The 19,695-nt window shown below is 51.2% G+C and overlaps 1 protein-coding gene across 1 annotated transcript in view; it reads right to left on the bottom strand.

The window, feature by feature from the left end:
• The window catches only part of LOC144248632 (uncharacterized), a 60,004-nt gene extending 42,737 nt beyond the window's left edge, over positions 1–17,267 (bottom strand). The window contains exons 1-10 of the mRNA XM_085565450.1: positions 14,816–17,267; positions 14,388–14,472; positions 11,388–12,038; positions 11,123–11,210; positions 10,245–10,293; positions 9,123–9,232; positions 8,252–8,369; positions 7,760–7,859; positions 7,147–7,343; positions 6,592–6,729 (exon numbers count right to left, since the gene is read on the bottom strand). Of these exons, the coding sequence (XP_085421576.1) occupies positions 6,592–6,729; positions 7,147–7,343; positions 7,760–7,859; positions 8,252–8,369; positions 9,123–9,232; positions 10,245–10,293; positions 11,123–11,210; positions 11,388–12,038; positions 14,388–14,472; positions 14,816–14,959 (1,680 nt within the window). The 5' untranslated portion in view covers positions 14,960–17,267. The remainder of the gene's footprint in view (positions 1–6,591; positions 6,730–7,146; positions 7,344–7,759; positions 7,860–8,251; positions 8,370–9,122; positions 9,233–10,244; positions 10,294–11,122; positions 11,211–11,387; positions 12,039–14,387; positions 14,473–14,815) is intronic.
• Between the last annotated feature and the right edge of the window lie 2,428 nt (positions 17,268–19,695).

Here is a 19,695-nt window from a genome sequence, read left to right as displayed (position 1 = left end):
ATCAGTTGGAATTCAAGTATTTGATGATGTAATTAGAAAAAAGCGGTCAATTGATGGAGCCCCAGCTGAAGGGAGCACCCAAAAATGGGGAAAAGATGAATGGCCACCAGAACAAATCCTACAACACCATGGACCAGCCCCTGAGAACCCGAACCAATTCATATCAGGAGACAGAGAACCCATTTATCATTTCAATGGCATAATTAGATTTCAAGCTGTCCTCAGAATAAGAACCAACCAGACAGCTCCAGCTCCTGACCTTCCTGCCGACCAAGCCACTGAAATGAGGAACACAACATTTCAGCAGGAGATGGGATCAGATTATCTGTGAACAGAAAAAGGAGAAGTTTGTGGAAAACTAAATGGCTCAAACTGCTCTTGGCAAAGAGATGATGAGAAAACTGCTAAAAATTATAAGAAAGGAAATAGGAGAGCAGTTTATGTATTGGTCCAAACATGGAAAGGATGGGAATGGGACACGCTTTCCTGGCTCCCCAGCACACCAGGGGTTAAAGGAATGCTGCTTCTCCTCTTCTGTGCTGCAGCAACTCTCATCTCTTTACCATGCTCCACACCTTGGCAGTGCAGCTCATCCAGCAGCTGAGCCAGGGCATGCAGGTGGCAGCCAGGCCTCCTGATCCACAAACGGCTACAAAAGGACAGGGAATGAGGGCACCGAGAATAATCCCAAAACCAAAGAGGACCCGGGAAGGACAAAACAGAGTCAAGGAGTGAATCTGCTTGGAGATAGGGCCGGGCACTTGTAGATAAGGGGAGAAACCATCAGTTCCAATAAATGTTACAAATTGACCCAGACAGCTGCTCAAAGTCCAACTCCATTCCCGAACTTCGAGGAGAAGAACAAAGACTTTGCAGAGCCATGAATATCGGCTGTTCTACAAAAGGAGGGTGCACATTAACGAGGACAGGCTCCAGGCGCATCGGGAAGTCGGAACCTTCCAAGGAACTCAGCCGGTGGGCAAAGGCAGAGGGAGATCGGCCGGGAAAATGAGGATAAAAAGGAGGCTGCGGACTACAGCCACGGCAGAGAGCGCACGGCAAATGCCCCACGGCCTCTGCCCCTGCTCGGCAATAAAGTCACTTTGACAGGACTCCTCGCTCTCCGCCGGGCACACGAACCTCCGGCGACGGGAATTTCCCCGCCCGCTCCCGGCCGCGGGGCAGCCCCTCTGTCCTACCCACAGCAGCCGGGCCGAGCCAGCGCTGCTCCGGCAGCGGCTCCTGCCCGGCCCCGGCGGGAAGGAGACCGCGGGCAGCCGCTCCCGCAGCGCCCTCAGCCCGGGGCCGGCACGGGCCGGACACGGCACCGGCGAGCCGCCGGAGCCCCCTGCCGCCCCCTCCGCCCGCAGCCAGCCCCGAGCCCCCGCAGAGCCCAGCGCGGCTCCCACCTGCGCCGGGGCCGCCTCCGAGCTCCGCCGCCGCCGCCTCACCGCGCTCCGGCCGCTGCCGCCGCTGCCGGGCCCGCACAGCCGCTCGGCCAATGGCGGCGCTGCGCGGCCACGGCCGCCCTCAGCCCGCCGCCGGGGCCGCGCCGCGCCCCGCTCCCACCAATCAGCGCGCCGCAACCGCGACTGACGGCACCGGCGGCCAATGGCAGCGAGCTCGGGGCGGGCTCTGCGCACGGCCCCGCCTCGCCCCGCGCTCTCGGCGCCCCCGGGCTGCGTGAGGGGAAAGCCGGAGATGAGGAACAGCCCCGGCACGGGCCCGGCCCGAGCCGGGATTGAGCTGCCCACACAAACAAACTTCTCCGCGCCTCCCGCCACGGCTTTCCCGGCCCTGCGCCTCCCGTGCCTCCGCCTCTGCGGGAAGCCCAGGAGCCTCACTTCTCCTGGCCCTCGTTTTTCAGGACTTTCTCCTTCTCTTTGCCAACATCAGTTTGAGTAATTTAGTTTTCCACAAACTCCTCCTTTTTCTGCTAACAGATAATCTGATCCCATCTCCTGGTGAAATGTTGTGTTCCTCATTTCTGTGGCTTGGTCGGCAGGAAGGTCAGGAGCTGGAGCTGTCTGGTTGGTTCTTATTCTGAGGACAGCTTGTAATCTAATGATGCCATTGAAATGATAAATGGTTTCTCTGTCTCCTGATAGGAATTTGTGAAAAATGCCAATCATTTGGTTTTTAGAATTTTAAAAGTTTAATAATAATAAAATGGTGAGAAAGATAGGAATAGAATTAGAGTGATAAAAATTTAGAGTTAAGACAATTGCAAGACAATAAAAAAGAAAGAATATCTGAGGTCCAGATGCTCTCAGGCACTTAAGCCAAGAGGAATGTACCTTGTGAATGAAGAAATCACCCCTAAAACAATACACTGTTGCATATTCATATATCCTTCATGGTTATACATACATTATATTTGAAACAAAAAACTCTGTCTGTTGTATGTCAACTGCTTTCTTTAATTCCCACGGGGTCTTCAAGTCTGAGCAAGGCGTGAAGAAATCAGCTTCTTCTAATAAGAAAACCATAAATTGCTCTTCTCTGGAGAATTTGCATGTTCCTTGAAGTGAGTATCTCATTCCTTAAACCCCCCCCTCACACACATACATAGTTTCTTTTTTAACTACTAAAGCTTCATTTTATCTACAAAGCTACATTTACCATACTGTTATATGTAGCAGATATAATTGGCACCATTTCTAATATGATATATGTGATATTGAATGCTTGTTAGATTTGTTAGAACACTGTAACACTCTACATGTTTGTATAAGCATTCCCCCCCACCCTCGCAGGTGAGACCGGGTGTATATTGGAAACTGATTTACAAGTAAGAAGGTGCGGCTCCCCAGGAGATGGGCCATGGCTGGGGAGATGCAGGAACCCCGGTGCTGATCCTTGCCTGAAGGACCCGAGATGGATATCATGGAAATCCTTGGGCAGACACAGGTGAATGCAGCGTTCCCTCCCGTAAATTTCATCAAGGGATTCAACAAACTCCAGACACTGAATTGTTCTCCCTCATCACCAAAAAAGAAAATCTTATTAACATGTGGACTCTGAAGAGAAGAAAAGACTGATTACTGAAACCTTGGCCTCAGGAAGAATTTTCCCTATAAAAACCGCTTGTGCCAGGATGGAGGTGTGTGGGCATAGAGGAAAACCTGTCCTGAGGCTGACCTCTTTGTTGCACACCCAGGGCCGACCCCAGGCTCGGCTCTGTTCTTTCCTTGTGGCTGGCCTAGATAGAATTTGATTGCAAAATAAATATTTTATTTTTTCATATTAATTTGGCTGGACAAATTTTCATTTATAACAGTTGTAATACATAAAAGGAAGAATCCCCATTTCTTCCACCATCCCATCCTCAATACATTACCCCACCAGTTAGTTTTTAACACTGTTTTCCCATTTTTGGATTGGTGTCTGGGTTGTTTTTTTCTAGGATGACCTCCCCGTTGTCATCTATTTTCAACAGTCTGATATATTAAACTTTCCACAAACACCCCCTTCATTAGCCAATAAACAGTCTAAAGCCAGCCTATTCTGGTACACTGCAGTTTTTCCCCATTTTCCCTGCAGGTACTTAATTTGGATGGGTTATAACAGTGGCTGTTGACATGGGTGTGTGTAACAAAAAGGAACTTTGGTTTCTTTCCATGTGATACTTTCTGTAGCATTTGTGACACGATCTTGCTGCTATCTCAGAAGGGAAAAGACAACAAATGAGAGACAGAAACAGGAATGACAGAGGTCTGGCATGGCTTATACCCCCACCTCCCCTGCCTGTGGGGCTGCTGCCCACAGCAGGTACGTGTGATCTTCTCGCTGGTGAGTACAGTGCTCAGTCCAGGCTTGCCCTCTCTTTCCCTTGTCACTCCTTTTTGCTGATTTTTCTATGCAAGTCCTTTTCAACGCTCCTTTGGTGTGTTTTGGTGTTGCCCATTTTAGATGTGATAGTCCATTCCTCACGTTTCTTCACAAGTCCTCTGCCTCTGTTTCCCACTTTCTCTAACAACCTGAATACCACCTTCTTTCAACTACTCAGAAAGTCCTTTCTCTCACAATACCATTCAACACAATCCACCTCCCTCCAAGGAGATAAAGTAAAACTCAAAATAAACAATCTACATTATATATACTTCCATTAATCTACATTTACTCACTTTTATTTTTCACTCACTCTCACATACAAGGTACCTTTTACTTTCAAACAGTCTACATTACATATCTACACCCTGAGTGCTCATGGAATGTTAATCCATCAACCCAGCAGGTTTAATCCTGGATGTCTCTCAACCCAGCAGAATTTTAGGTGTTACTGTTTTCCAACCCCAGATCCCCTTGGATATTTTTAACCCTCAGTCCAGCTGTGTTGTCCAACCCCAGATCCCCTTGGGCATAACCTCAATCCGCAACCCTGAGTGCTCTTGGAATGCAAATCCCCCAAATCCTCCTCTGGAAGGAGCCCCCAGAAAACAAACCCCCACGGCTCCTCCCCACCCACCTGATTCGGGAAGAATTTTCTCTGAGAGAAGTGGAAAAGAACCTCTTTATTTAAAAAACAAAACACTCCCCAGCACTAAAAAAAAATGAACAACACCAGATGACAACAAAACTCTTTCACCACTCTGAAGAGATGACAAATCCAGAAAGTCTCTCCTGGGGGTGGTCGCCCGGGTCTGGGCGCTGGGGATTGCTCTGGGCACTGGGGATGGCTGCTGCAGATCACAGAGCGCAGGCTCCCGGTGCTCCTCGGGGTTCCCAGGTCTCAGTCCAGAGCAGGTTGGATGGTATTCAGAAGAAGGAAAGGGAAAGAAACAGTCCAGGGAAAAAACTGGACTGCCTAGTTAAACTAACTAACAGGAAAAAGCAAAGGCAAGAGCGGAAGCAAGAGCAAGCAAACAAAGCCAGCAAAAGCAAGCTAAGCCAGCCCACACAAGCCTCTTGTGGAGAACAGACCATGGGGGGAGGTGAGCCAGCTGATAACAAGACAAAACAAACTTCACTTTCAGAGTCAGTTCTGAGAGCACAGAACAGAATATCAAACATGAACAGAACCCACGATTGGGGATACAAACACCAGAACCTCACCCTGGGACACCTGGGTTTCCACATCAGCAGGCAACAGTTCCTGACAGTCGAAGGGTCAGCGGCAGGGTCCTCATTACATCCGTTCCTTAAATGTTATCTGGCCATGCAGACGGTTTTAGCTACTTCCACAAGTACTTTAAATCAACATTGGCTGTTTCACAAATACCTCTGAGTTATTACTGTCAGTTAGTTACAAAAATAAAAGCATTATTTATTATTTCACAACTACAGCTACTTCTGCAAAAGTTAACATTCTATTGCACAACACATGGCATCCACTTCAATATTTTGCAAAAGCCAAAACTAGTATGTATGTTTTTCACACTGTGCACAAACTAAACTATCATCCATGAATGATGTTCTGAGGATATGAGCTACACAGGGGCCAGGGCATTGGCCACAAAAAGCTGACAAATTATACTACAGCAAAAGCAGTTAAAAGTGATTACAAACTGTACTGTATCAAAATCGTTGTGATTAAGAATAAGTTGCAGAAGTCAAGACATAAGAGCAAAAGCCACCAACTACATAGTTCTCTATAACAAACCCAGGGCAGGTGTTTCCCTTGCAGGGAGCACTGGGGCCTTCCCCGGGCCCCTTCTGCCCTCTGGCAGAGCCGGTGGCATTTTCCAGCACACGCAGTTTGTAACCAAGAGTCGGGTGCAGCCCAGAAGGCTCCGAGCGCCTCCTCCCAGGCTGACTCTGCAGATCCGAGGCTGCTCTGGGCTCTGCCAGGGCTCTGCTGGGGCTCAGCTCTGGGCCAGGCTCTCCCCTCACATTGCTCCGGGCAGCCGAGTCACAGAGGGAGGAGGAAGGGACACCTCAAGGGAGTTGAGGTTTAAGAGAGTTTTTATTCAAAAAACTGCCATACCAAACAGGCTGTCATAAGAGCCGTAACAAACAGGCTGTCCTAACTACCATAACCAACTAGCACTGCTAACTACCATCACTAACTAGTTGTCCTAACTAACTACTGTAACTAAAAGCTGTCCTCCACTGCTTCATCTCCTCCGCTGCTCCCTCAGTTGCTTTGCTGCGGTGATCAGAGGGGTCAGGCTGGAGAGAGGCTTGGCTGATGATATAAATGGGTGCTGCCCAAAGGATAAAAAAGAAAGAAATGAACTGTTACTTTCCAGAGCAACTTCCTCACAGGCTCTGTTGCAACAGGACAAAGGGAAATGGTCAGAAACTCAGGAGAGGGAAGCAGGCTCAGATTAGATCTAAGGCAGAATCTTTTTGCCAGGAGTGGGGAAACACTGACAGAAGGTGCCCAGGGATGTGGGAGGTGCCTCCTCCCTGGGAACATCCAAGCTCAGGCCAGGCAGGGCTCTGAGCACCGGACCTGCCTGAAGATGGCCCTGCTCCTTGTGGGGCACCAGGGGCAGATGCCCTCGAAAGGACCCTGCCAAGCCAAACCCGGCGAGGATTCTGCTTGCTTTGCTTGTGGAACGCAGCGAGGCTGGAGACTATCGGAGGGGCCCCAGCAGAAAACCCCTCCCTGGTGCTGCTGCTTCCCCTCAGCTGCTCGGCATTCACCTGCAGCAGCTCCTGGGCAGACCAGCGCTGCTCCTCGTCCGGCTCCAGGCTGCACTCGAGGAAGTCCCGCAGCAGAGCCGACAGGCGCCGGGGCTCCTGCAGCTGCGGGGTCCAGTTGTGCCGGATCAGAGCGCGAGCCTGCAGGAAAAGCAAACTCAGCGCTCTGCCAGCTTCCTTCCCACCCACAGGTGCTCACAGTGACCCCGGGTTCTCAGCCCCAGCTCCAGGGGCACTTTCCTCCCTGGCAAAGATGCTGCTCACAGCTCATTTTCCTGTGCCAACCAAAAAACCCAAACCCTGGTGCTGCCACAGCCATTGGAAAGAGCTGATGTACTTGATTCACATTTTCAGGTCATCCTCAGAGCCAGAAGAGCTGCAACAGCATAAATCCCAAAGCAAATTGTTGCTGGAGACTGCAGAACATTTGTCTGTGTTGAAGCCCGAGTGCTCTGGGAATTCCCTTCCCCAGGTGCAGAAACCTCCAGCTGCTGCTCCCAGTGCAGGGTCACCCTGTGCTCACAGGGCTCTGCAGCCCCTGGAGAATTTGCCTCTTACCATGGCCCTCGTTTCCTTGAAGTAAGGAGGTTCTCCTTCCACCATCTCGATGGTCACAATGCCAAAGGACCAGATGTCCACCTTGGGGCCATAAGGAGAACTGGTCACAACTTCTGGGGCCATCCAGTGAGCAGTGCCCACCAAGGAGCTGCGCCGGTCCTGCTCAGAGCTGAGCTGAGCACAGAGGCCAAAATCAGCTGAGGACAGAAACAAACACTGTCAAAGGCAGCTGGAATGAGGAAACCAAGCACCAAGACTCCCCATTCTCAGTCTGAGAATGCAGTAGTGAAGTGAGCTGGAAAAAAGCTCAGGGCTGTAGCCAAGGGAAGGTGGAACTGGACCCTTAAAGAAACCCTCAGCTTTCGTGCAGTGGCTTTTACTGATTCCCTTGAAGCTTTAGATTCCAACTCCTGCCCTCTGGGAGGGCCATACCCAGAGCAAAGCCACCCCTGGCACCCTGCTGCTCTCCGGAGCTCTCTGCAGGGGCAGCCGCTCTCAGCTGGCAGCAGGGGCCGGGCAGTGCCCCCAGCAGCCCTTGTGGGGCTCTGGCCGGCACTGGGAAGCAGCCCCACAGCCGCACCCGGGAGCGCCGTGCCTGGCCGGGAACACCCACCCAGCTTGACAGAGCCGGCCATGCCCAGGAGGATGTTGGAGCTCTTCAGATCTCTGTGGATCACCTGGTTCGCATGGAGGAAATCCAGGCCCTGCAGGCACTGAGAGAGAACAAGAAACACCAGGACAAAAACCAGTGGCCGGAATCTATCACACAAGAAAGGACAGTTCCGAATTCTGACAGCAGCAGCTTTGCTGTGACAGGCCAGGAGTGCAGAGCAGACAGGCTCCAGGCAAACGGTTCAGGGCAAAGCTGAGAACAGCACATCAAATCCAGAACAGACAGAGAGTGCCACAACAGCAGGAAAGAGAGCAAGAACAGAGCAGAAGTGCAGCGATGCTGGCAGGCCGTTCACTGCAGAGGCTCTTTCTTCTCCAGCTCATAAAAACAACAGAGAAACAGAGCCCTGAGCATGGAGCCATTCCTGTTCTCACGCCTGTATGGAAGGACCATCGTGTCCAAGCCGTGGCAGCCACAGGCAGGATCCCTCACCTCCCGACTGACAGCTGCCATCTCTCCTTCAGCCATGCGTGTCTGTCTGACAACGTCCTGCAAAGTTCCTCCATCCATGTATTCCATCACCAGCCAGAGATCTCCGTCAACAAGGAAGCTGGAAGAGAAAAGCAGTGACATGGAGACAAATGTGCAATGCTCAATTCCCCCATGGAAAAGCCTGGAGTGTAGTTTTGTTTCCAGGTCACTTGTCCATGAGGACAGAATCAGATGGAGAGACATTCCTGCCAGGCTGCAGAGTCCTTGGAATCTGCACAGTCTAAAGGAAGAGACACCTGTGAGAAAGGAGAGTCCTTAGATGGCAAGCAGGTGAAAAATGCAGTTTAGCAACAGCCCAGATCAGTGTGGAACCACAACACTGGCCCCCAGCTGGTTCAGCTTCTGAGCTCATCAGTTCCACCATTCCCTGCAGAACAAGGCAACACAACCCCCAGGGTTATCCAGGGGAGGAGGCCGTGCAGCACTTGGGATAAAAGCAATCAGAAACCTTTCAGAAAGTCCCTTCAGAAACAGGCAAGGCCAGTGAAAAATGGGCAAATGAGGCATTTGTGCAAACAAGGCCCTGGTTTTCCTGGCATCTGCAGCAATGCAAAAGGGCTGGGAAGAAGAAGCCAAGGGAAATAATTTCTGCTGTGGTTTATCAGCACTTGTTGTAAGACACAGAAAACAGGGTCAACTTGAAGGAAAAACCAAACCAAAGCAACCAAAGCACATGGAGGGAGCGAACTGCCAGGCTGCTGTTTTGGGAAGATACGGCTGGGTCAGGCATTTTCAAAACAGGCTACAGACTACGGGTGCCAGGAAAGGTTAAGGCAGGGCCCGTGCACGGGATGAGGCCTGGAGCACTCACCTGTCCAAAGAGTTGACAATGTTGGGGTTCTTCTTGTCCTTCAGGAGCAGGAGCTCATTCACAGCGCGTTCCCTGTTCTGCCCTCTGAGACTCATTTTCTTTATGGCCACCTGAGGGGACATTGCAGACCTTTAACTGGAGGAGTCTGTGGCAGGAGGCCACAGCCAACACGGGGCGAGGCTTTTTGGAGCGACGGAGCCGGGCTGTGCCAAACTGCCCTGGGATGGGCACCAGAACTCAGCAAGGGCCACTCCCACAGCCCATTGCTCTGCTTGCTGGGGCTGCTTACAGGACACATGGCCAGAGACATTTGGCCTTGCAAGCTCTGCAGAAATGGCCCCTCAGCTGTCAGCCTCCCAGCTCTAACCACATTCTCTGCACCTACAGTCTTCTCAAATAGCCTCAACACTCTCATTATTATTCAAACACATTTTGCAAGCAGGAAGTAATTCTGGTTCTGTGAAAACAGAGCAAAACAGCCGGGAACCCTTTAGCAATTCAATGGGATTTGGTCATGATTTCAGATGCAGCTGCTTTTTTTGGGATTGCACAACAAAGCAAACACACACATCCATTGCTCAGGTGATCCCTGTCACAGGCTGTCACTGACCCCAGACCCAAACACAGCTGCAGGGTTTAAGAGAGAGCTTTGCCCTGGACATCCATCTTTTCATTTCTATCCCTCTCTCTCTGTGGACAGCTGAAGTGGAACTAAAGCCCCAAATTGAGCCCAAGCAGAATCTCTCCCTAATTAGGCCTTGAGGTACCTTTTGAAGATGAAAGGCAGGATGGAAAAACTGCTAAATAGTGTTCCTGTCTGAGGCTGGGGTGAAGATAAATTGGGCCTCAGTCTCCAGCCCTGATCCATTCACACTTTTAGATATGAAGAGCAAGCCAGCGTGTCCTGCTCTGACAGACACCGCTGCCCTCCTTGCATCCCTTTGGGCACTCCAGAAGGACCAAGTGTGTCCCAGCTGTGCTCTGCAGGCTGACACTGCTCTGCCTTCAGAGGAGCAGCCTGTGCAGGAAAGCTCTGCTGGCCCCCAGAGCTGCAGCCACAGCTCCCAGCAGAGGGGAGAGCCCTGGAGAGCTGCCAGACGTGCTGGGCGTGTTGGCACTGACCTCTCCTCCAGTGGCCCTGTCGAGTCCTTTGGAAACGGTTCCGAAAGCCCTGGAGACAAAACAGCAGAGAAGAAAGAAGCAGTGCTTGAGGCCCTGGGAGTGAAAGCTAACCCAGACAGGAGATCTCTGCTGCCTGCAGCGCTCACAAACACCTGGGTGCATCGACCCTTGCAACAACAGCGCAGCAGCCACCAGCCCTCTGCCATGCCAGGTGTGCAAGGGAAAACTGAGACCCAATAGAAGGAATTGGGCTGGAGCAAATCCCAAATGTCCACGCTGAATTGCTTTAGTTCAAAACCTGAGGTGAGCAATGGGTGTCTAAAGAACTGGAAAAGAATGCATTTCATCCTTTTCCATTTCCTGCCTAAGACCTGCAGGATCCACAAGGGCCCTGCCATCAGGCAGGTGATGCATTTTCCCCCAGAGTGCACCAGCTCTGTGTCTGTTGCTGAATGTATGGGCTCTACGAGCTGTGCTAGAATAGAGCACTTATTAGTTCATCTCCGGTTCCTGTTTCTAAACCTTTAGGTTGTTAATTCTGACCGGAAGATATTTTATGAAGCAAAATATTTGAAAGAAATCTCCTTGAGAGCTGTTGTCTGACAGTCTCCAGATGGTGAGTGGCTCTTTTAGGCAATCCAGTTCCAGACACAGAAGATCTCACAGGTCCTGCTCCTTGCTGCAGGCAGGACACTGCCAGCCTCAGGGGCCTGTGACGGCTCCTTCTGACCACAGTTCTCAATTCTGATCAGGACTGAGAGACAGCAGGATGGCACCCCAGTGTCTGAAGGTGTTTGGAGCTCTCCTGACTTCTCCCTTGATCCTGCACCAGCACAGCCCCTGGGCTGCTTGTGCAGAAGTAGCTGCCGTGCACTTACCCTTGGCCAATCTGCTCCACTTCCAGGTATTTCTCGGCAGGCTCCGCCACGCTCACGATGTTCCCTGAAAGAAACCACGTGGAAGAGGCTCCCTCCCAGAGCGAGACCCCGCCAGAGCAGAGCCAGAATGCAGCCCCACTCCCTGGGGCCGTGAGCCCCTTGGTCTCAGCTGGGGAAGGACAATAAATGCCCCTGTGACATTCAGCTGCAGAGCAACGCTGGCTGCAGCTGATGCCGAGACACACACACAGCCCCTGCTCTGAACACAGGAACAGAGCAGACGTACTCAGCTGCACCAGGCACCACTCCCCTCTCCCCTCTGGCTGCAGGGCTGTGCTGCTGTCAGAACCTTCAGCCCAGGATCCCACAGCGGAGGGAGGTTCCGTGTCCTCTTCCCAAGCACAGGGAGGTTCAGTGTCCTCTTCCCAAGCACAGGGAGGTTCTGGGTCCTCTTCCCAAAATGCTGCAGGTTCGCCATCATCTTTCCAAGCCAGGGGATGTTCACTGTCCTCTTCCCATGCTGGGAGAAGTTCAGCCTCCTCTTCCCAAGGCACAGGATGTCCTCTGTCCTCATCCCACAGCGGGAGATGTCCTCTGTCCTCATCCCACACGATGGGGGCTTGGCCATCCTCATCCTGCACCAGGGAACATCCACTGCCCTCGTCCCACGCCGGGAGATGTCCACTGTCCTTGTCCCACGCCGCGGGAGCCTCGCCGCTGTATTCCCACAGCGCGGGATGTTCGCCCTTGTCTCCCAGAGCAGCGGGAAGTTCACTGTCATCTCCCGGCACCGAGGGAAGTTCACCAGTGTCCTCCACAACAGCGGGGAGCTCACTGCTGTCTTCCTCCTCTTTGGCCTCCTCTTTGGGAGCAGAGGGAGCCAGAGGAGGGGCTGGTGCTGCTTTTGTGCCCTGTGGACAGATGGCAGCGTGAGGGACGGGAAGTTCTATCTCAGTGATCACCTTATTTACCTTCAGCTGCACATCCAGCTGCACAAAGCAGAAATTGGGTTTGGAGTCCTTCAAACTAACAATGGGCTAAAGTCGACATTGCCACTTATTGTTGGGAAAACGATATTCCACTGTGGCTAAAGCTAGCAAGCAATCCTCTGCCTGCAAAACCAGACCTGCAGCTCTTCAAAAGCTCAGCAGCAGGAAAGGAGAAATCTGCTGGGGATCCCTTTGCTGCTGCTGCTGCTGCTGCAAAGACTCTGACAGGAACTTTCCTTCAGCCTCCTAAGCTGGCACTCAGCTGCCACACGCCGAGCTCACAGCTTGCTGCACAATTCCAAACACCAAAGGTTCCTTTCTCACTCACCGGAGGAGGAGCTGCTCGGAATCCACACATGAGGTGCCCTGCAACAGGAGAGGGAACATGAACCAGATGCTGTCAGGAAAAAACTGCCTGTGGTGGGAAATGCCACAGTGCAAGGCAACCCCGAGAGAGCATTTTGCTTTCCCAGCGTCCCTCCAGGAGCCACAGTCCCTTCCCACAGCAAGAGAACAGCACAAAATGCTGGGCTGGGTCAGTTCTTGGCTGGGCAGGGAGTTCCCGGCTCTGCTGCCACAGACTCCCCGCTGGAGGGAACAGAACCCCCCAGGGCTCATTGCAAATACTGTGCACGCCCCGCTGGCTGCAGACACCCCCTTTTTCAGCTGCAGCTGCTGGCAGGAGCTCTCCCAAAGCAATGGAGCCTTCATGGCCATTTGGTTACAAAGTCAGCTCGGGTCCAGAGGGAGAACAGAAAGCACACAGCAAGCCCAAAGCCACAGCACCGAGGGAAAACCTCGACTTACGTGCCAAGTGGGTTAAAAAATATCCCGAATAAGCCACAGAGTACAGCGTGCAAACTGCAGCAGCCATGTGCTGGATCATTCTGGCTGCACTGCACACGTCTGCAGACTGCAGCCCTGCAAGCACACAAGGACACCCGTCAGGGCTGGGCTGGTGCAGAGAATGCCTCGGGCAGGAGGATCCTCCGGCAAGGAGCAGTGCCCAGAGCCACTGGGGACACTGAGGCCTCCGTGTCCCACAGCCACGGGAGCACCTCGGGGACGTGGCAGTGCTCCTGTGACATCACAGCAGCAGCTCACGCAGAAACCGCCCGGAAGGTTCTCCTGGGTCACAAAGGAGCACAAAGAACCCTCCCAGGGCACAGCCTATTGCCCAAAGGCTCCAGGAGGAGCTCTGAAAATGCAGCAAACAGGGACACCCCATAGCCCAGCCTGAACACTGAGGAGGAACAAGGACGGGAGCACAGCAGAGGAAACAGGACCTTTAGTCACTGCTACTTCTGACTAAAGCCAGCAAGCCGTGTTCCCGCGGGGATCTTTGTTCTCGCTCTAAAAACAAGCAAGGTGCTGCACTCTAAATATACAGAAGGCAGGAACTGGGCAGGAGGTGGGATTAGGAAGGAGGAGGAGGAGGGAGAGAGGAAAAGGAGGAGGAAGAGGAGGATGAGGAGCAGGAAAAGAGGAGAAACAGGAGGTTCCAGTGCCCCCTGAGGCCGCAGCACCCTTGGCCCCGGGACCATCGCCCCCAGCTCATCCTGCAGGTGAGAGGGGAGGGGGAGCTCGCCCCAAATATATTGGGGAGTCTCTGAGAGGGTTTTTTTATTGGGGTGTGCTGGGAGCTTGCAGATTGTGGAATTGAGCCCCAGATGTTCGTCTGGGAGGCCCAAATAAACCCCGGGAGGTTTTTTTCTCTGTGTGTGTGTAGGTTTGGATCTTGCAGGACCCCAAAGCTGAGCCCCTTGGGGGATCTTTGGGAGTCCACGTGGCCATTGCCCAGTGTCACCAGGGGGAGGACATTGGTCCTGGGGACCCCTGGGGGAGCAGAGGAGGGGAACCCCTGGGACCCCCGGAGTGGGGAGAGCAGAAAGGGGCGATCCTGGAGCTGGGGGACCCCCGGCTGGCTGGAAAGCGGGGGAGCCTGGAGAGGAGGAACCCCTGGGACACCTGGGATCTCAGAGTAGAGCATCAGGGGAGAAGGGACCCCATGGAGCCCCAACAGCCCCAGGATCATCCCTAAGCAAGACACCTGAGAAGGGGGAACCCCTGGAGCCATTGGACTCCCATCATCCCAAGGAAAGGAAACCTCTGGAACCCCAAAAGTGGAGAGATCAGAGATAGGGAACTCCTGGGAGAGTTGTTTTGGGCTGAACCTTGAGACTGTGGAGATTTTCATGGACACAAGAGTCCTGCTGAGTTCTAGGGATGGACTTGGGCAGGAGGAACTTCCAGTCCAAGGTGCTCGCCTCTTGTTTTTCCCCCAAACCAGGATTTGTCATTCCCTGGGTGTGGCTGGATGGAGGAGGAGGAAAAGCCCCGGAGATGCTGCAGGAGGAGGAGCTGCAAACCCAGCCCAGGGAGCTGCGGGGAGGAAAGAGCCACCCTGAGCCAGGAAGGTGGGCGGAGATCCAGCCAGAGCTCAGAGCTGGTGGAGAAGCCTCATGGCAGGGAGAAGTCCCACAAGTGCTTGGAATGTGGGCAGGGTTTCAGCTGGAACTCCCACCTGATGGAACACCAGAGGATCCACACTGGGGAGAGGCCCTACGAGTGTGGGGAGTGTGGGAAGAGCTTCAGTGGGACCTCCGACCTCACCAAGCACCACAGGATCCACACTGGGGAACGGCCCTATGAGTGCTTGCAATGTCAGAAGAGCTTCAGGTGGAATTCAGAGATCATCACTCACCAGCACTTCCACACCAGGGAGGCCCTGCGGGTGTCCTGAGTGGGGGCAGAGCTTCGTGCGCTGCTCCAGCTCCATCCCCATGGGAGGATCCGGGCTGGATGATCCCCAGTTGTTGCAGCCTGAGCTGCTACAAGGAGAGTCCATGGTAAAGAAGCAGAAAAGGCCTTTGCATGGTATCCACGGATGTTTGATTCAGCCATGCCGTGAGATGTTCAGGGTTTTCCCCAGCACGCCCATCCCCCTGCTCCAACTCTCAGCTCTCCCTGTCCTGAGGAGTCGGGGTGAGGGTGACCCTGGTCCCTGGGCAGTACAAAGATGAGACCCAGTCAGGGAACAGGGAGGGAGTGGCCCAGGGACACAGGAACAGACACAGGAACAGGGCAAGGAGCAAACAGAGTCCAACAGCCCCTTGAGGGAAGCCTCCCGCGTCTCCCCAAACCAGGGAAATGCCCCCCAGGACCCCCACAATTCCCCTTTTTATATTATTAAGAAAGCTTCTCTGGAGGATCAACTGATTCAACACAAAATGACAAAAACAATCAAAAGTGCTCATACGACAATTTTCAAAATGCAAACAATTCTGAGTCTCTAATGTCCAAATAGATTTTCTTAGAGCTGGCAGGAGGGATGTGGGGTTTTCTTAGTCCGGTTTATCAGGAGATGGAATCAGGAGCCTTCAGTAGGGACTGGTTCTCTGGCCCCTGTGGCAGTGCTGCTGGCTGTGACAGACTCTGTTCGAGGTAATGTAGGTGGTGGTGTGCCTGTTGGAAACTCCAAATAGAAATCATTACTTTTTAAGAAAAAGATGGTTACTTTAGGAAAACTTTCCTTTCTTCCCCCCCAATTACACTCCTTCAGGTATTATGAAGGAACTCTGGGGAAAGGGACTAGTGGAGGGAGGCCATGGAAAGGGGGAAAAGGAGGTAGGAATTTGTGGGAACATAAAAAAGGGGTAATAGGACAAGGGAAAGGAAACAGGGAAAGTGGGAGGGGGGCAGGGAGGCCACAGGAATTGGGGAAGGGTATTAGAAGAAGTGGGACTTATCAGACAGGAAAGTTGTTTTGATATGGAGGTGGAGTCTTGGATGGAAGGTGGCTTATCGGTGTTCTGTGCTCTTTCAGCTTTTGGGCTGTTGCTGGGATTTGGCTGCTGGTTTTGGGTTTTATTTCCCCGGTAGGAGTGTGGAGGACTTCCATGACATGGGTAATATTTCGCAGGTTTGCAGTTTGGTGCATGTTTGCTACCTTGCACTGGAACTCCACCAGGTCCTGTCACATCTGCTGCTTGGGGGCTTTTTCTTCCTTGTATTATATTAAATTCCACAATTTCTACATCTCCTAGACTGTGGAGTTATTTCCTGCGGTTATTCTTTTTTATAGCAGTCTGTTGAACAAACACATCTTGTTTGTTATCATTCAGGGTTATGAAACCGTATCTGGTTTTGACATTGAACCATTTCCTGTCCCCAGAACGTTCATGGCAAGGACTTTTTCACCTTGGCCAGCGGGTTTGCGTGTGTGTTGGTGATGCTGGACGTGGCGCCGGTGCTGGGGCGCTGCCGTGCGGGGCTCGTCCCGCTCCCGGCGCTGGCGGCCGCGCCGAGGCTCGGCCCCTTCTCCTTCCCGGCTCTGTCCCGGCCGGTGCCCGCGGACGCTGCGGGCGCAGGAGCTCCGGAGCAGCAGCGGGGCGGGGGCGGCAGTTTCGCCCCAGGACTGCGGTTCTGAGCCGCCCCCGGCGGGGCTGCCCGCCCGCCGGCCTCGCCCGCCCGCCCTCGGCCCCGGGGCCGCGGCTGCCGCTCGTTGTCTCCGTGCGGGACCGCGCCGCGCTCCCCGCCCGTTTCCCGGACGCTGCGAGGGCTGATCATTTCTAGGTGTTCTGGAGAGGGCAGCGAGGTCAGTTAAAGTGCACAGGAGGCCAGTGAGGGCAGTTTGCTTGGAAATGGCCGAACTGGCCACAGTTCAAGCACCTCACGTTGTTAATGGGCACCACTGCCTCCCCCACCCCTTTGCTCACGGCCAGGGCTAAAGCAGTTTCTGAAGAAGAGGCCTTAGTGCAGGTGTCGACCATCTGTGGGATGAGTGGCTCTGGATTTTGGGGAAGAGCTCCGAGAATCTTTTTGGTTTCTGGGTTGGCGTTAGACATTGCCATTTTTCCCAGGAGTTCATCCCTGGCCTCTACATTATCAATTTGGTGAACAATGGCCTCTGGGAGGTGGTCAACAAACTTAACAAATGTCTCTTCAACCCCCTGATGGATTGAAGAAAAGTTTTGGACAAGGGTGGTTCCATCAGGGATTTTTAAAAGAGCAGTCTTTGCAGCAGATTTGATGTCATCTAAGACATTGTTGGGCAGCATGACCTCATCCTCTGGTCTGCTAAATTCCCCCTCTCCTGCCAAAGCCTCAAGGCCTTTCTGGCCTTCGTTAAAACTTCACTCAAGTCATACTTGGATAGGATTGGCTTTAAAAGTTTAATAGTAATAAAATGTTTTTAAAAATAATAATACAATTAGAGTTAGGACAATTACAAGACAAAAAGAGCAAAGAATTACAGACGTCCAGATGCTCTCAGACCCTAAGTCAAGAAAAGCTTGACTTGTGAACAAAGGAATCACCCTTAAACCAAGACACTTGTTGCATATTCATACATTCTTCATGGTTATGCATACATTCTGTTCTAAACAAGAAACTCTGTTGTATGTCAACTGTTCCCTTTAATCCCCTGGCGTCTTCAAGTCTGAGCAAGGCCTGAAGAAATTAGCTTCTCCTGATCAGAAGCCATAAATTCCTCTCCTTTGGAAGTTTTAGGTGTTCTTCGAAGTGAGCATCTCATTCCTAAAAAGAAAACTCCCCCCACATACATAATCTCTATTTTAACATTATGTTGTAACCTAAAACTACACTTAACACAATACGTAAGGGAATTAATACAGCATAACTTTCTAACATTACACATATAATATTCATTGTACCATTTGCGAAAAGCCAATCATAAATATGCATTTTTCACAATCCCACCTCTTACTGCTCAAGCCAAATGATTTATAAAGAATATTTCCTGTCCTCTTGCATTCTTTGGACTCTGTTGGTAATCAAATAAAACATGGGATTAAACAAAGAAGAAATATCAAAACACTTGTAACACATAAAAGGAAGAATCCTAATTTCTTCCACCATCCCATTCTCAATACATTACCCCACTTGCTAGTTTTTAACGTTATTTTCCCATTTTTGGACTGATACCTGGGTCATAATTTTTTTCTGATATCCTTTGTTTTTTCCAGGATGACATCCTCATTGCCATCTATTTTCAACAATCTGTACACCCCATTCTTTAGCCAATAACTAGTGTAAAGCCAACCTATTTTAATGCACTGCAGGTGATGTTTGGCTTTGCAGACTCCATATTAATTCCAATGCCTGAGCAGCTTTGTTTATTATCTTCTCTATAACTGCTTAGAGTCATTTAATATGACTCAGGATATAATTTGGGGTTAACACAGAGCTAGACTGCTGTGCTTGTTTTACCTTTTTTTTTACTAACTGTCTCTTTACCGAATCTTGGACTATATTTCTAAGATCAAATGTAAAACAAATCCATCTCTCTCCTTTTGGGCATTCCATGCCCCAAGTATTACTACTTTTTCCTAAATTCTTTGTAATGTGATAATTTTCCCCCTTTTTCCTGCAGGTACTTAATTTGGATGGGTTATAACAGTGCCTGTTGACATGGGTGTGTGTGACAAAAAGGAACTTTGGTTTCTTTCCATGTGATACTTTCTGTAGCATTTGTGACACGATCTTGCTGCTATCTCAGAAGGGAAAAGACAACAAATGAGAGACAGAAACAGGAATGACAGAGGTCTGGCTTGGCTTATACCCCCACCTCCCCTGCCTGTGGGGCTGCTGCCCACAGCAGGTACGTGTGATCTTCTCGCTGGTGAGTGCAGTGCTCAATCCAGGCTTGCTCTCTGTTTCCCTTGTCACTCCTTTTTTACTCATTTCCAGGCAAATTGTTTTTGACACATTTTAACTGTGGTTTTCCACCATTCCTCAAGTATCTCTCAGTCCACAGGCACTGATAATTCCCATCTACAAAACCAATTTATTACTTCAGTTTTTGAGGTCTTTCTGTATAGGGGATTGATTCAGTACTCAATACTTCTTGCCACGAGAACATAGATTTTGTGAGCTACAATGCCAATTATTCTCATAATTTAAACATTCACTTATAACCCAGCTGCCATGTCCAATGTGGGGATGAATCAAATAAAGTATACAGCATAGTATTAATGGTAATTTCCCTTCTTGCCTGTACAAGCCACAGGCTAAGGCCAGACTATAAGAACTCTTTGACTCAAACACTCCCGACCCTCCTGTTTGAAGTGGCAGTGTTCCTCTGCCAAGGAGGTGTCGGAGGCGTCTCAGGGCTTATTCAGGCAGAGCTTAGAACCAGTGATGCAAGCTTTGCCTTATTTCTCAGTTAGGTGTTATTCTTTGTACCTGCCTTGGGTCATTTGGGTCTTCCCAAACCATTACCACCCAGTCCTGGTTGAAAGTCAATTTGGTATCACCTGGTTTAGATGTGATAGTCCATTCCTCACGTTTCTTCACAAATTCTTTTATTTTGCTGGCATGAATTCACCCTCTTTTCCATGTTGGGATTGCTGCTTTAGTAGTACCTGGAAAGGACTTCTTAATAACACAGTGTTAAAAGAAAAACAATACTGCATTAACTTTCACCATTAGTTTTCTTCAAAACTTTCTGGGTTTAACTAAAAACTTTTTCTGTAGCTGCTTCTTCTTCTTGTATCCAGCTGTGCTAATTGCTGCAGAGGCCAATTCTTCTTGTGAGCTATAATTAGTTAAATAAAAAAAGAC

The sequence above is a fragment of the Lonchura striata genome, chromosome 36, assembly GCF_050655825.1.
Source record: "Lonchura striata isolate lonStrDom1 chromosome 36, ASM5065582v1, whole genome shotgun sequence".
Lineage (NCBI taxonomy): Eukaryota > Metazoa > Chordata > Aves > Passeriformes > Estrildidae > Lonchura > Lonchura striata.
Note: the sequence above shows the minus strand (reverse complement) of the source record. Positions and strands in the feature narration are given on the sequence as shown.